This window comes from Setaria viridis, chromosome 8, assembly GCF_005286985.2.
Source record: "Setaria viridis chromosome 8, Setaria_viridis_v4.0, whole genome shotgun sequence".
NCBI classification, from domain to species: domain Eukaryota; kingdom Viridiplantae; phylum Streptophyta; class Magnoliopsida; order Poales; family Poaceae; genus Setaria; species Setaria viridis.
This window is the reverse complement of record NC_048270.2, coordinates 32,463,231-32,477,038: the sequence shown is the minus strand read 5'-3', so window position 1 is coordinate 32,477,038 and position 13,808 is coordinate 32,463,231. Positions and strand designations below refer to the sequence as shown.

Below are 13,808 nucleotides of genomic sequence, written 5' to 3'. Positions count from 1 at the left end.
CCATTATAAAAAATATTTAAAATAACCCCATAATTTGCAACCGAATTGCCTACCACTATTATTTAAAAAACTTAAAGTAACCCCTTAAATTTGTATCTATATTACCCACACATGCCATTATTAAAAATAATATGAGGTAACTCTACGTTTGAATCAAATAACCTTAATTAAAAATATACAACAATATATGATTCTAAATCGTCTATATCTTGCACTATTGATATACGATATAATAATTAAGGTCTATACGCATGATGTGTGTCACCATTTATAAGGATATAAAGTGATGAGAATATAGATTTCTATGCTAAAATTGTATCTCAAACTTAAGGTTCATTAAACAAATTCAAGTGCATACCTGCAATGCAAAGTGAAAAGTTACAGATTACAAATGTGGATAAAAATATTATAGAGTAATTACTAACTAAAATCTATCACAATTGGATGAAGATATTAAGTATATATCTACATAAGCATTGTGTGTTCGAATATTTAACAAACGAGAGCTAGCTTATGGTAATATTTTTTAGCAATGTAGTCTCATTTTTTTCTATTGGAGGCTCCGCATTAGTTCCCATGAGACAAGCTAGAAAAAAGAGACAAATTCTCATAAAAATTAAAAATGCAAACACCAATCCTGTAAACTCTAATAATCATAGCCATTGATCTATTATATTTTCTAAAATGTTACCCACCACTATTATTGTGAAAATATTAAAAAATGAGCTCTAAACCTATATTTCAATTACCGAGCTCAGCTATTATAAGAAATAATCTAAAGTAACCCCATAACCTTCATCCAATTTACTAATTAATACACATCATTATAAAGCATAACTTAAAATCTCATTCTAAAATTTTATCTATGTTATCCACGTATGTCATTATAAGAATAACCTAAAGTAAACACCTAAATCTTAATCTAATTATCTTCACGTGCATCATACAAAAATGTCAAAAAATAAATTAATATATGATTTTAAATTACAGTAAATTAATATATGATTTTAAATTACAGTAAATTAATATATGATTTTAAATTACCTATTTATGTCATTGTTAATATAAAAATATTAAGTTAAAGTATATACGCATGATGAGTGCCACCATTTAGACCATTTATACATGTATGTGAGGTATCGATGAAAAATATTAATTTGTATGCTAAACATAATGTATGGAGGATTGGAGGTGTGATACAAAATGGAAAAAATATGAATATGGATGAAAAAGTGCATTGAGTAATTATTAATTAAAAAAGAGAGTAGTAGGTAAACAATTTTAATTATTAGTTAGGAGTTTAATTTATAAATAATTTAAATACAATTGCTTCTAAAAAATATTAGCCCGTGCGGGAGCACAGGTTGATGGACTAGTAATTCTTAATTCGTGTACCTAGTGACCCATTTATACACCCCAGTTATTTTCTCTCAAATCGATCACGACACCCTCTCTCCCCTTGATCCAAATGTAGATTATTTGGGCATATCCTAAAATTTTGGACCATTAATTAATGTGATCCAACACCCATTTCTCTACCTCTCTCCTCTGCCCCCGATCGATCATGACATCAATTCATCTGATTAGATTTCAGGACATCAATTCATCTGATCTAACGACCCATTTCTCCAACCCCCTTATTATCTCTCGATTGATCACGTCCTTTACGAGCCAACCATAGCCTATTTTGGGCATGTCCTAAATTTGGACCGTCGATTCATGTCATCCAATTGTCCATTTCTCTTCCCCACTTCTTTTCTCGATCAATGATGACCCTCAAAGGATCCTGCCATTGCCTATTTGGGCAAATTCTATACTTTGGGTTGTCAGTTCATGTGATCCAATGGCCCATATCTCCATCCCACTTATTTTTTTATCGATCATGATCCTCCCATAAGATTTTGCTATAGCCTACATGGGCAAGCCCTCAATTTTGGGCTGTCAACTCATGTGATCAAACAGCCCATTTATTCCCCTACCCAATTCAATCCAAACTTTTCTTCCGATCGACCCTCCCGTAGGATACAAGCAGAACCTATTTGGGCATGTCCTAAACTTTGGACTGTCGATTCATGTGATCCAACAGCCTACTTCTCCAACTCACTAATTTCTCAATCTAGTTATTGGGCTTTTCCTAAATTTGGGCCATCAATTCATTTGATCCAACGGCCCATGTTACACCTATTTAATCTAATCTTTCTCCCCATAGATTCCGAGATCCCTACCCTCCCGTTCTACCGCCGCCACCCACAACTCACCCCTAGAGTCTCCGTCCCCCATCAGCATTACCTAATTTCTTGACTATCATGACCTTCTCTATTATGCCCTCACCCTGTGAATCATTAGTTCCTCTTATCCGATGGCTCCCCCTGACCAGATTTATCATTGCACATACTCAATTGGCTTCTATAGGATGATGACTTGACACCTCCCATCTCCGTTCCTGTTTATCACTACCATCGGTGCACCTTTCCCTTTCACTCGCTACACTCCAAAAAAACGAGGCCCCTACACTGAATCCTCACCTCATTGGCATGTCACTGGAATCGGAGAAAGTACGATTATGTAGGTTTTATCACCTCAAGGATGGAGTGGCATCTGATACAAACAAATTCCGGGTAAAATTATCTTTCCCCTTATATCCTATAACTTGCTACTGGCTTTTGAGGCATATACATATAGTAGTACTTGTCAACAATGCACGGTGATTAATCGATCTGCAAGTGAATAGAGAAAAAACTAGAGGAGGAAAATCTTTAGTCCCTCGGTCTTTATATATGCAACTACCAAAGAAAAAAAAAAGATAGATCGATCCACGCCTTAATTCATCTTTGAATTGGTTTGGTAGTTGATCCGCTCCATGGAGGAGAATATGCATGGATACATTATCGATCGAGTATTTGTGCTGATGTACACCTCAACTCCTAGCAGCTAGCTATGATGCTACTCTTAGTTGGGGAGGTAAAACCAAATCATGTTCACGCGTTATCGACCGAGCTAGTTCATCACCACACCCAAAAGAAGTAGCATTTATAAATACACACAGATCGATCGATCTGTATATGGAAGGAAGGATGGAGGGAGTATCTAGGGAAAGTGAGAAATGGAGGAATAATGAAACAAATCACGAATGGAGTAGTTACCTGCTTGTTCTGCAGAGCAGATGGCGCATTAGTGTTGCTGGTGGTGCTGGAGATCATGTCCATGGATCCTTCCTTCCGCCAAACTGTATATACCAAATTAATAAAGGATCGATGAGGTCACAAAATAATTTAAGCCATGATCGATCGACCCAAGCAAATCAAACCTGTTGTGGAACACCTTACCAGCAAGGAGTTGAGGATGGAGGACGGACTGACAATGGACTGACAGCCTCCGATCTGATCCCTCTCGTCACTGGGGAGGAAGAAGGAAGAGTGAGAAAGATATAGCCCCTGAGAGATGCCTTCAGTTGTATATAGAGAGAGGGATGGGTGGATGGTGTGAGGACCTGGACATATTGTGGGCTGCTGGAGATGGAGCCACCGGTGAGGTGGAAACGTTAGGACGATTTTCCGTGAAAGCAACCACGCGGCATGGCAGCTAGATGATGACGCACGCACGACATGATGGTCCCCCCTCTCTCGCGGGAGAACCATGCATGGTCTGCAGCCCGCCCATCGAGAGAATCTTTCCAGGTCTCCTCTTTTGTTTGCATATACAACAGAAACGGTGTAGACACTAACAATCCAGACATGGTGCATTGTTGTCTTCATGCATCATCTTCTTCCACTGCAAGCAAGGCAACCCTTCCTCCTTGTCCTTGTTAAATTCTTACTTGAATTACTATACATTGATGGATCCATATATAACCTAATTGGGAAAAGCTATATTGTACGCGAGTCTTTTTGAAGCCTTCTGCATTCAATTTTTTTTATGCTGAACAGAGGTGGACTCAAACTATGGTGATAGCGGTTTTGAGCTCAAGCAAACTCTAGTGAGAAATTAGGGTTCACGATTCGGGTATGAGGTTTAGGGTTCGAAATTGCTTGAGTCTAGCCGGCTTAGAAGGAGGGCCGCCAGCGGCAGTCCGGCCTTGTGATGGTGGCGAGCGTGTGGGTGCTGAGGCAATGTGGTGGGGATGTCACCGCCGTGGCTGGTGGAGGACATTCGGTAAGTGCGGTTTGATTAGGAGTGATGACAACGAGGATGGCTATGGCAGGAGGGGTCGAAAGGGAGCTACCACGACAGGCTAGAGTCTCGGTGTGGTCCTTCTATTTTTTTTTAATTTTTTAGTCGGACCATCCCTGGAAATCCATTTTCAGGTATGGTTTAAAATCTGCACCGGCAAATGCTTGGTTTGTAGCTGCAAAAAGCAGCTGCTGATGTAATTAGAACTGGAAATATGATTTTATCCGTGCCTACAAACTGTTTATATAGTAGTATTGTATATCTTTTTCAACATCGAGGTCCTCCTTCTCTTTTAATTGATGTCGATTCACTAGATGAATTGGTTTAAAGTTTCCCTTTCAGTCTCACACACAACCTAATGCAGTCACTAGTGGCTGTTGTCTTCTTCCGAGGCCACCAGCATCATCTTCTGGCTGGATGGCAGGCCACGCGCAGAGGCTCAGATGAGCACGTGGAATGTGCTACGGGTGCATGCCTAGGCCACGACAATCCAGGGATTTTTACGAGCACCTCGAGCAGAAATTTTTTTCCCAGGGATTTTTCACACCTGTTATACGCCGCCGTTAGTGAACTGCCTTCCAGTGTCCACTTCACATTAGTATTTCTCCATGATCGGGATTATCTACTCTTCTTCTCTTTAAACTTCTCCGGGATTTAATTCTTGCTGACTGCAAAGCCGCACGTGCACTGGAGCAAAGTGCACTTGTTAGTGGAGCCCATTAATGGAGCCCACTGTGTAGTAGGCCCCTTACTCTAGATGTGCATATATGTGAAGCCGGTTGATTCCCCGCCCTACACACCAACTAATTCCGCCCCTTAAATTTCACATGCTAGTTAACCAGCAGGAAGACAAGGCAAAAACTTATGGCGCTCCCAGCCATATCCGTAACTTCTTCACACCACATGTCCAAGCACCATCCACTACTACAAAATGAGCCATCCCCAATGGTATATTACTGCCGGTTAATATAAAACCAATGATGATAGAGTATCACAACCGATTTTACAGTAAAACCTGGCGGTGAAAAAGACCATCACCGCCGGTTTGTATTACGAAGTGGCGGTGATAACTGGCAGTGGTATGTGCTTTGAATCCAAAATATTTATGGATTCCAGTTTCAATAGACCTCACGTCCGCACCCCTAGCCCACTCCCCTCTCCCGTCCGCCCCTCCCCCAGTCCCCCCACCCCACACTTATCCGCTCATCCTCTCATTCTCTCACCCACCACCCCTCTCTCTCCCCCAGCCGAATCCTCTCCTCTCTCTCTCGTCACCGTCCACAGATCCCGCCGTCTCTCCCCTATCCACAGATCCCATCGCTACCCCTCCCACCACCACCCCTCTCCTTCCCCCTCTGCTTGCCCCTCACCTCTCACATGTGGCGAAGAGCATCAATGGGGCAAGGAGCGGCGAAGGCAAGGAGCGCGGGAGGGCGCAGCAAGGCGTGGTGGAGCTGCAGCGTAGGAGGAGGAGCGGCAGCATGTGTGGAGGATGCGGGCACGAGGGAGCTGCGGTGCATCGGCATCCAACGTAGGGGAGCCATGGGGCGAGGCACGGCGGGCTGACGAGGTATGGGGCCTCTCTCTCTCAGTGATGGGGTCAAGGGCAGCGGTGCACAGGGGCAAGGGCGGCGTCGGGAGACAAAGGCGGTGACGGGGGCAAGAGCGGCGGTGGGAGGCCCGAGGGTGACCAGCTGGCTCAGACGGCGGCGGTGTGTGGGAGGTGCCGGCGGGAGGCGGCCGGCTGGGGATTTTTTCCTTTTTTTTTCAACAGACATCAGCGCTGGTTCTACCACCTCGGTGAAGGGGGTGGGTTTCACCGCCGACCTTTTCCCAACTATACCCAAATCCGGCAGTGATGCTATTTTTGGGTCCAGCTGTGATAGGCCTTTTTGTAGTAGTGATCACTTGCAGATCATCACTGTAGAATATGCACTGGTGCTCTCACCTCATCGGTTGCCACCACTGCAGATCCACTTGAAACCATGCACATCTGTTCATCGAAAAAAAATTAGTATTATTCGTAGAATAAATTTTAGGATCAAATACAATCATCACTCTGCTGCGAGTGCATGTTGCTCCCTCCATCTCAAATTACTATTCATTTTGGCTTTTACAGGTACATAGCTTTTGATATGCATCTAGATATAAACTATGTCTAGATACATAGCAAAAGTTATGTATCTAGAAAAGCTAAAACAAATAGTAATTTGGGATGTAGGGAGTACTACGTAACGTAGTCGCAACAGAGTGATGGTTGTATTTGATCCTAAAATTTATTTGCTTTGTTTGGCCTAAAGTGAAATTGAGGAGCACATTTTAAAGGGATGCATACCATGCATACATAGTAGACTGCTAGATGATATCTTTCTGCCTCCAGCGTTCTTAGTAGTATCAAAACTGAAAACCATACAATGTCCAAAAATCACTAGCTATATATCATGAGTTGATGAATGCCAAAGGTTGTTCTCCATGCAGCTAAGCTATCATGTATGATGTAACTACATAGAGCAGTAGGCTTGGGAGGTATCAAGAAATCTTATAGCTCAGTGGTGTGGTCGGCCGGTGTAGTTTCCACTGCCTGCAGTTCAAACCATGCTCAATCTGGGTTTTCACACCGGGGTTGTGTCCTCAAAACAAAGTTTGCAGCTACTCTTACGTGGAACCACAAAGGAAATATGGCACACCCATTGTCTAAAGTATAGGATGATTCTACTGATTTCTTCAACAATGCGGTATGATGTTTTTATGTGTGTGGCATGTCTGAGGTGGGCGTGTGTGTTCGAGCATGAATATGTAACACCCTGGTTCTTAGTCTCTTTAATAATTCACAAAAAAACTTTTTAAATTTTCACTACGGGAAACAGAAGCTTTGCCGAGTGCCCGGGGCACTCGGCAAAGGCCTAAAAACACTCGGCAAAGGCTTTGCCGAGTGTAACACTCGGCAAAGAGCACACGGCAAATTTTGTGTCGGCAAAGACTAGTTTGCCGAGTGTCAAAACTCGAGCACTCGGCAAACATTTTGCCGACGGTCAAAAAACACTCGGCAAAAAGATGTACTCGATGAAATGCGGGATGACGGCATCGGGGTAACGGCGGGTTTGCCGAGTGCCAGACGGGAGGCACTCGGCAAACACCGGGTCTTTGCCGAGTGCCAACACTCGGCAAAGACCGGACCTTTGTCGTGTGCCGGGTCCCAGGCACTCGGCAAACCCGGCCCCCTTTGCCGTGTGCCGGGTCCCAGGCACTCGGCAAACCCGGCCCCCTTTGCCGTGTGCCGGGTCCGGGGCACTCGGCAAAGTGTAGTTTTTTTTCCCCGAATTGCGTACTGACGCTGTCACGTGGACCCGGGGTAACCTTTGCCGAGTGCCCCTGATCTAGCACTCGGCAAAGGGTGTGCCGAGTGCTAGATCAAGGGCACTCGGCAAAGTGTAGTTTTTTTCCCCGAATTGCGTACTGACGCTGTCACGTGGACCCGGGGTAATCTTTGCCGAGTGCCCTAGGGATGACACTCGGCAAACAATGTGTTTGCCGAGTGCCCTACTGCGACACTCGGCAAAAACGTACCTATATTGCATGTGCAACAACACTTTTAGTAATTAAAAGTATGTAAACTTTGTGTAAACCTAGTCAAATTCACTAAACATTGCGTATTCCATTTTTTAAGTAATATTGTTCCATTATTTCATGGATTTATAGCTCATATTTAATTTATATCTATTAAATTCATATACGTGCAATTAATGAATAAAAATTACCAAACGGATCTGAAAAATTCCCAAAATTTGACATGAACCAATCTATGTTCTCTATAGCCTATAAAAAAAATTTGGACTCAATGAGAATTACATTTATCGATTCATCTCAAAATCTTACCGGATCCTTCCAACTTCTACGAATCATCTCCGGAGATGCTTCGAATTCTAAACATCATATGTCAAAACTTGTGCGAAACCTTGTCAATTTTTTACCACAGCCTCTACATATGAAATCATAGCATCTTGCAAAATCTCGTGATTTTCAAACTTCGTTTGTATTTTTGAGAATTAAACAATCATTTGGCCACACGTTCGTAGTCGTGTTTCCTTAGCAAAATGTTCGAAATTCCTTTTCATTTTCTGGGTGAGACCTCAATTTGGACTCACTAACATGAATATGATTTTTCCACTCATATTATTCCATTATTCCAATCACCTGCAGTTCAAATTTGACTTAAATCAAAAAATTACTCTAAATGAAATTAATTGATTAAATATAGCAAACAGGTCAAAAAATAGTCCACCTTCTACCATGCAGTGCCAAATACCATACATGTAGAGTGTAAAAAGTTTGGAGGGTGGAGGAGGGAAAAAAAAATTATTTTTGCCGAGTGTGTCAAAAGACACTCGGCAAACCCTATAGTATGCCGAGTGTGCCCCCTAGCACTCGGCATACTACTGGCTTTGCCGAGTGTCCCATCACGACACTCGGCAAACTAATGGCTTTGCCGAGTGCCCCCCGTAGACACTCGGCAAAGCTTAACGTCCGTCACGGAGTCGCGACGGCGGCGGCACGGGGAAGTCACGTGCTCGTCAGTTTGCCGAGTGTCCAACTTTGCCGAGTGCCTTGTGGGTGTTTGCCGAGTGTTTTTTTGGCGGCACTCGGCAAACCGGTCCTTCGCCGAGTGTATTATGTTTGCCGAGTGTTTTTGGTATTGCACTCGGCAAACCGGTCCTTCGCCGAGTGCCCGAAAAAATACACTCGGCGAAGTAATTACACTCGGCAAATTCGAGGTTTCCCGTAGTGTTTTAACCAAAACCCATATGCATATATTTATTTAGCATATTTAGGAATAATTAAAAGTATTTCTTAATTTAATTAACCTTGCATAAAGCAACCCTAGAGATTCCTTTTTGAAACTTCCCCACATTATCTATTAGCTAGCTAGTGGAACACAAACACACACACACACACACACACACACACACACACACACTTTAAAGTAATTAACAAAGAAGCGGAGGAACGAAGAGAATACCCACTGGAAATGAAATGATCCGATAAATGCACGATAGCTAATCGTCCAGCAATGATTATGGAAACTAAACTCGCTCATACATGAACTAACGCATGGAGATAGATTATGAAGAAAAATGCATGTGCGATGCACGATGACTAGTTTGCCATCGTGACCACAAACTAGCTTATTATTAACTAGACTAGTACTGAATTGCATTGGCTGCTGGGTTCCCCTTGCTTTATTCGCTTCTTCTTCATGATAATGGTACTTTGCATGGTGATTTTTGCTGCACACACGTCAGCTATCAGACAACGACATGGATCATCAGGTTGATCCATGCCAGTAGTGCTCGACCCCGCTGATGCCGCCTGATGCCCCTCCGCCATTGTTGTTGCCGTTGTTGTTGTTGAACGCACTGCCATCACCACCAACAACCTGCAGCTCCTGCGCTGCCGACGAAGGCCACTGCTGGAGCCCACTACCACCAGCAGCAGCCATAGGGGGCTTGAGTGCCTTATCCACTCCCTGCAGGGGCCCCACCACCTGTTGGTCAGATGAGCCACATATGATCGCATGCTCATGCTGCATCGCACCAAACGACGGCGGCGCTGGAAGAAATGGCTGCGCCCCCATCCCGCCGTCTAGAAACCCTCCTGTCAGCATGTTCAGTAATGATGGCATTGTGCCAGGGTTGGACGGCAGAGACAAGGGCGGGAAGGGCACAGAGTGGTGGTCACTGCCGGGGAGCTCGAATCCTTCGCCGCCTGTCGACATGAATGTCGGGAGCACATTGGGGAAGTCGGCTGGCATAGGTGCCATCGCAGTTGGCATCATCAGCAGTTGTTGCGTGAGGTTCATCTTTTTGGAGTTGGTGCAGCTGGAGGATGGCGCTGGTGGTGCCGAGGAGGAGGAGGATGAGCCCCCGGCGCGGTTCTTCTTGTTCTTCCGGGAGCCGCCACCGACAGGGACATTGCGGAGGGTGCCGCCCTGAGTCCAGTTGCGGCGGCAGGCCTTGCAGAAGTAGCGCGGCTGCGTCATGCTGTTGTTGTTGTAGTAGCAGAACTTGGTGTTGGTGGAGTTGCAGCGTGGGCAGTTGAGCCCCTGCTCCTGCTGTGGCCGCGGTTTACGCTCGTCGGCGCCGCTCGCCACCACCTGCTGCTGCCGTTCCTGCTTTGCCTTAATGTTCCTAGCTGCAGCTGCTTCCTCCCTGGATGGTGATGCCACCATTGCCGCCTCCTGCACAAGATTAGAATAGTGCAGGATGCACAAATTAGATTCTACATATATGGAGTAGCATGCAACAAAAAGGAATATATATACAATCATGTGTTTTAAGCAAAAAGAGAGGACGATATGGAAGGTGATGGATCGATTCTAATGGTGCAGCATGCAAACTAGCACTACGGGAAAGCTAAAAATTACCGAGTGTTTTTTCTTTGCCGAGTGTTTTTTTAACACTCGACAAACAAGCTCTTTGCCGAGTGGTAAGATAAAAACACTCGGCAAATCGGGGCTTTGCCGAGTGTCTAAAAAAACACTTGGCAAACCCCCCTCTTTGCCGAGTGTTTTTTTTTGACACTCGGCAAAAAAAAAAGTTTTCTTTCCTCTTTTGACCTTGAAATTTTTTCTACTCCCCACATACAACATGTGATACTCCATGTTAAAATTTGGTATATTTTTGGATTTATTTGCTATATTTATTTAATTAATTGTATTTCAAGGAAATTTTTGGTGTAAGTCAAATTTGAACTGCAAGTGATTCAAATTATAGAAAAAAATGAGTAGAAAAATGATATTCATGTTATTTAGCCAAATTTGAGACATGACCCATGAAATGAAAAGAAATTTTGAACATTTTGTTCAGGAAACACGACTACGAACGTGTGGCCGAATGATTTTTAAATTGTAATAAAAGCAAGCGAAGTCTGAAAATCATGAGATTTGTCATGATGTGATGATACCATACGTGGAGGCTATACAAAAAAATTGAGAAGGTTTCGCACATTTCATCACGTACGATGTCTACAAATCGAAGCATCTCAGAAGAAGAATAGTAGCGTTGAGAAGGATTCGATAAGAATTGGAGTTAGAGTGACGGTCGAGTTTGTTTTGATTACAAAACTTTTTGTATAGGCAGTAGAGAACATATATTGTTTCATATGAAATTTTTATAATTTTTTGGAACTGTTAGATAATTTTAATGTATTAAGTGCAATTATAGAATTTTAATTGATATAAATTGAATTTGAACTATAACCGCATAAAGTAATATGAGTAGAACAATCAAATATATATTGTTGAGTGAATTTGACCTAAAATCGCATAATATGATCAAATAATATGAGTAGAAACTGTTATGAAAAAGAAGGAAAAATAAAAGAAATGAAAAAAATCTTTGCCGAGTGTCAACACTCTGCAAACAAATTTGTTGCCGAGTGTTACGCTCAAGACACTCGGCAAAGAAAAAAAAATCCCGCGCCCCGCCCCCTAAAATCCCGCGACCGGCCGCCCCTTCACTCCTCCACTCTTCCCCTTCTCCCAGGCGCCCGACCCGCACCCCTCCTCTCCCACACCTGCCCGCCGACGCCCCCCTCCCCAGGCCCCCGCCGGCCCCTCCCTCCCTCCTCCCTTACCGGCGACCCTCCCCTTCCTCTCCCCTCTTCCCTCTCTCTCGCGCGGCGGCCCCTCTCCGACGGCATCTCCGGCCGCCGCCCCACCCCTCTCCCCGGATCCGGTCGGATCCGGCCGCCGCCCCGCCCCTCTCCCCGGATCCAGTCGGATCCGGCCGCCGCCCCGCCTCTCTCCCCGGATCCAGCCGGATCCGGCTGCCGCCCCTCCTCCCCGGATCCGACCGCCGCCCGCCCCTCCTCTCCCCGGATCCGGAGGTGGTGGCCGGTGGGTGTGGTGGTGGAGGTGGTGGTGGTGGCCGGATGCGGCGGCAGCACCTCCCCTCCAGGCCCGATCCGACGGCGGCTCCTCCCCTCCCGCCCAGATCCTCTCCCCTCGCGGCCGGATCCAGCGGCGGCCGGTCATCCCCTCCCCTTCTCCTCGGTGACAGGTGGTGTGGCGGCGGGTGGCCCCCTCCCTTTCTCCTCGGCAGGTGGCAGTGGGTGGCCGGGTGCCCCCTCCCCTTCTCCTCGACGATGGCGCGGCCCGCCCCTTCCCTTCTCCCCGGCGGACGTGGCGGCGTGGTGGGCGGCGGCCGTGGCGAGGCGGCGTGGTGGCAGGTGGCAGTGGTGGCGGTGGTGGAGGCTGGTGGTGGCGGCGGCCGGCATTTTTTTTTCAAAAAATATGTTTGCCGAGTGTTTTTTTGGAACTCGGCGAAGCTTTGCCGAGTGCCCAACGTATGACACTCGGAAAATCCACTGTTTGCCGAGGGAAAGTTCGCTGAGTGCTACACTCGGCAAACGCTTTGCCGAGTGTTTTTGGGCCTTCACCGAGTGCCTAAGGCACTCGGCAAACTTAGCTTGTATCCCGGCCGATGGATGGAAATTCAACAAATGTAGTGCAAGCTCATTTCTGCTTGCGTATAACCCACATGAGCATTTCCAGCCCACCAACATACACTTGAATCCGCGTGATCCAATGGCCCATTTTTTTCCACCCCCACATTATCCAAACTTTTTTAGAACAATCACAACTCTCTTGTAGGATCCAACCATAGTCTCTTTGGGCATGTCCTAAATTTGGAGCCAATGAATCCATGTGACCCAACTTTTCCACCCCATTTATTTTATATTGATTGATCATAACCCAATTGTAGAATTAGATCATGACCTATAGAGACGTGTCATAAATTTTGGGTTGTCAAATCATGTGATCCAGCAGCCCATATCTTCACCCCCTTCCCCCAACTTGTGTTCTCTCGATCAACCATGACCATCCCATTAGGATCCCACCATAGCTTATTTAGGTGTGTCCTAAACTTTTTACCACTAATTCCATGTACCCAACGACCTATTTCTGCATCCCACTTATTTTCTCTCAATCTCGATCACGACCCCCCTCGATCCAACCATAGACTATTTGGGTATATCCTAAAATTTTTGGGCATTAATTCATATGATCCAACAGCCTATTTCTCCACCCCTATTCTCTTCTCCGACTGATCAGAACCATCGTGTTAGGATCTGCCTATATCCAATTTACTAGGCATGTTCCAATTAAATTACAGGCCATCAATTCATCTGATTTAACGGCCCATTTCTCCAGCCCGCTTATTCTCCCTTGATCGATCATGACCCTCACGAGCCAACCATAGCCTATTTGGACTTTTTCTAAATTTGGGCCATTGATTCATGTGATCCAATGGTTCTTTTCTCCACCCCAGTTCTTTTCTCGATCAATGATGGCCCTCTCATAGGATCTGGCCATTGCCTATTTGGTCAAACCCTAAACTTTGGCCTGTCAGTTCATGTGATCTTATGGCCCATATCTCGGCCTATTTGGTCAAACCCTAAACTTTGGGCTGTCAGCTCATGTGATCTTATGGTCCATATCTCTGTCCCACTTATTTTGTTGATCAGTCATGATCCTCCCATAGGATCCAGCTATAGCATAAATGGGCAAGCCCTGAATTTTGGGCCGTCAACTCAAGTGATCAAACGGCCCATTTATTTCCCTACCCCAATTAAATCCA

At 45.1% G+C, this 13,808-nt stretch overlaps 1 protein-coding gene across 1 annotated transcript; it reads right to left on the bottom strand.

Moving 5' to 3' along the window:
- Nucleotides 1-9,168: 9,168 nt before the first annotated feature.
- Nucleotides 9,169-10,423, bottom strand: LOC117834086 (dof zinc finger protein PBF). Its single transcript, XM_034713703.2, has one exon. It carries the CDS (start codon nt 10,394-10,396, stop codon nt 9,494-9,496), a length of 903 nt encoding a protein of 300 aa, XP_034569594.2. The 5' UTR covers nt 10,397-10,423; the 3' UTR covers nt 9,169-9,493.
- Between the last annotated feature and the right edge of the window lie 3,385 nt (nt 10,424-13,808).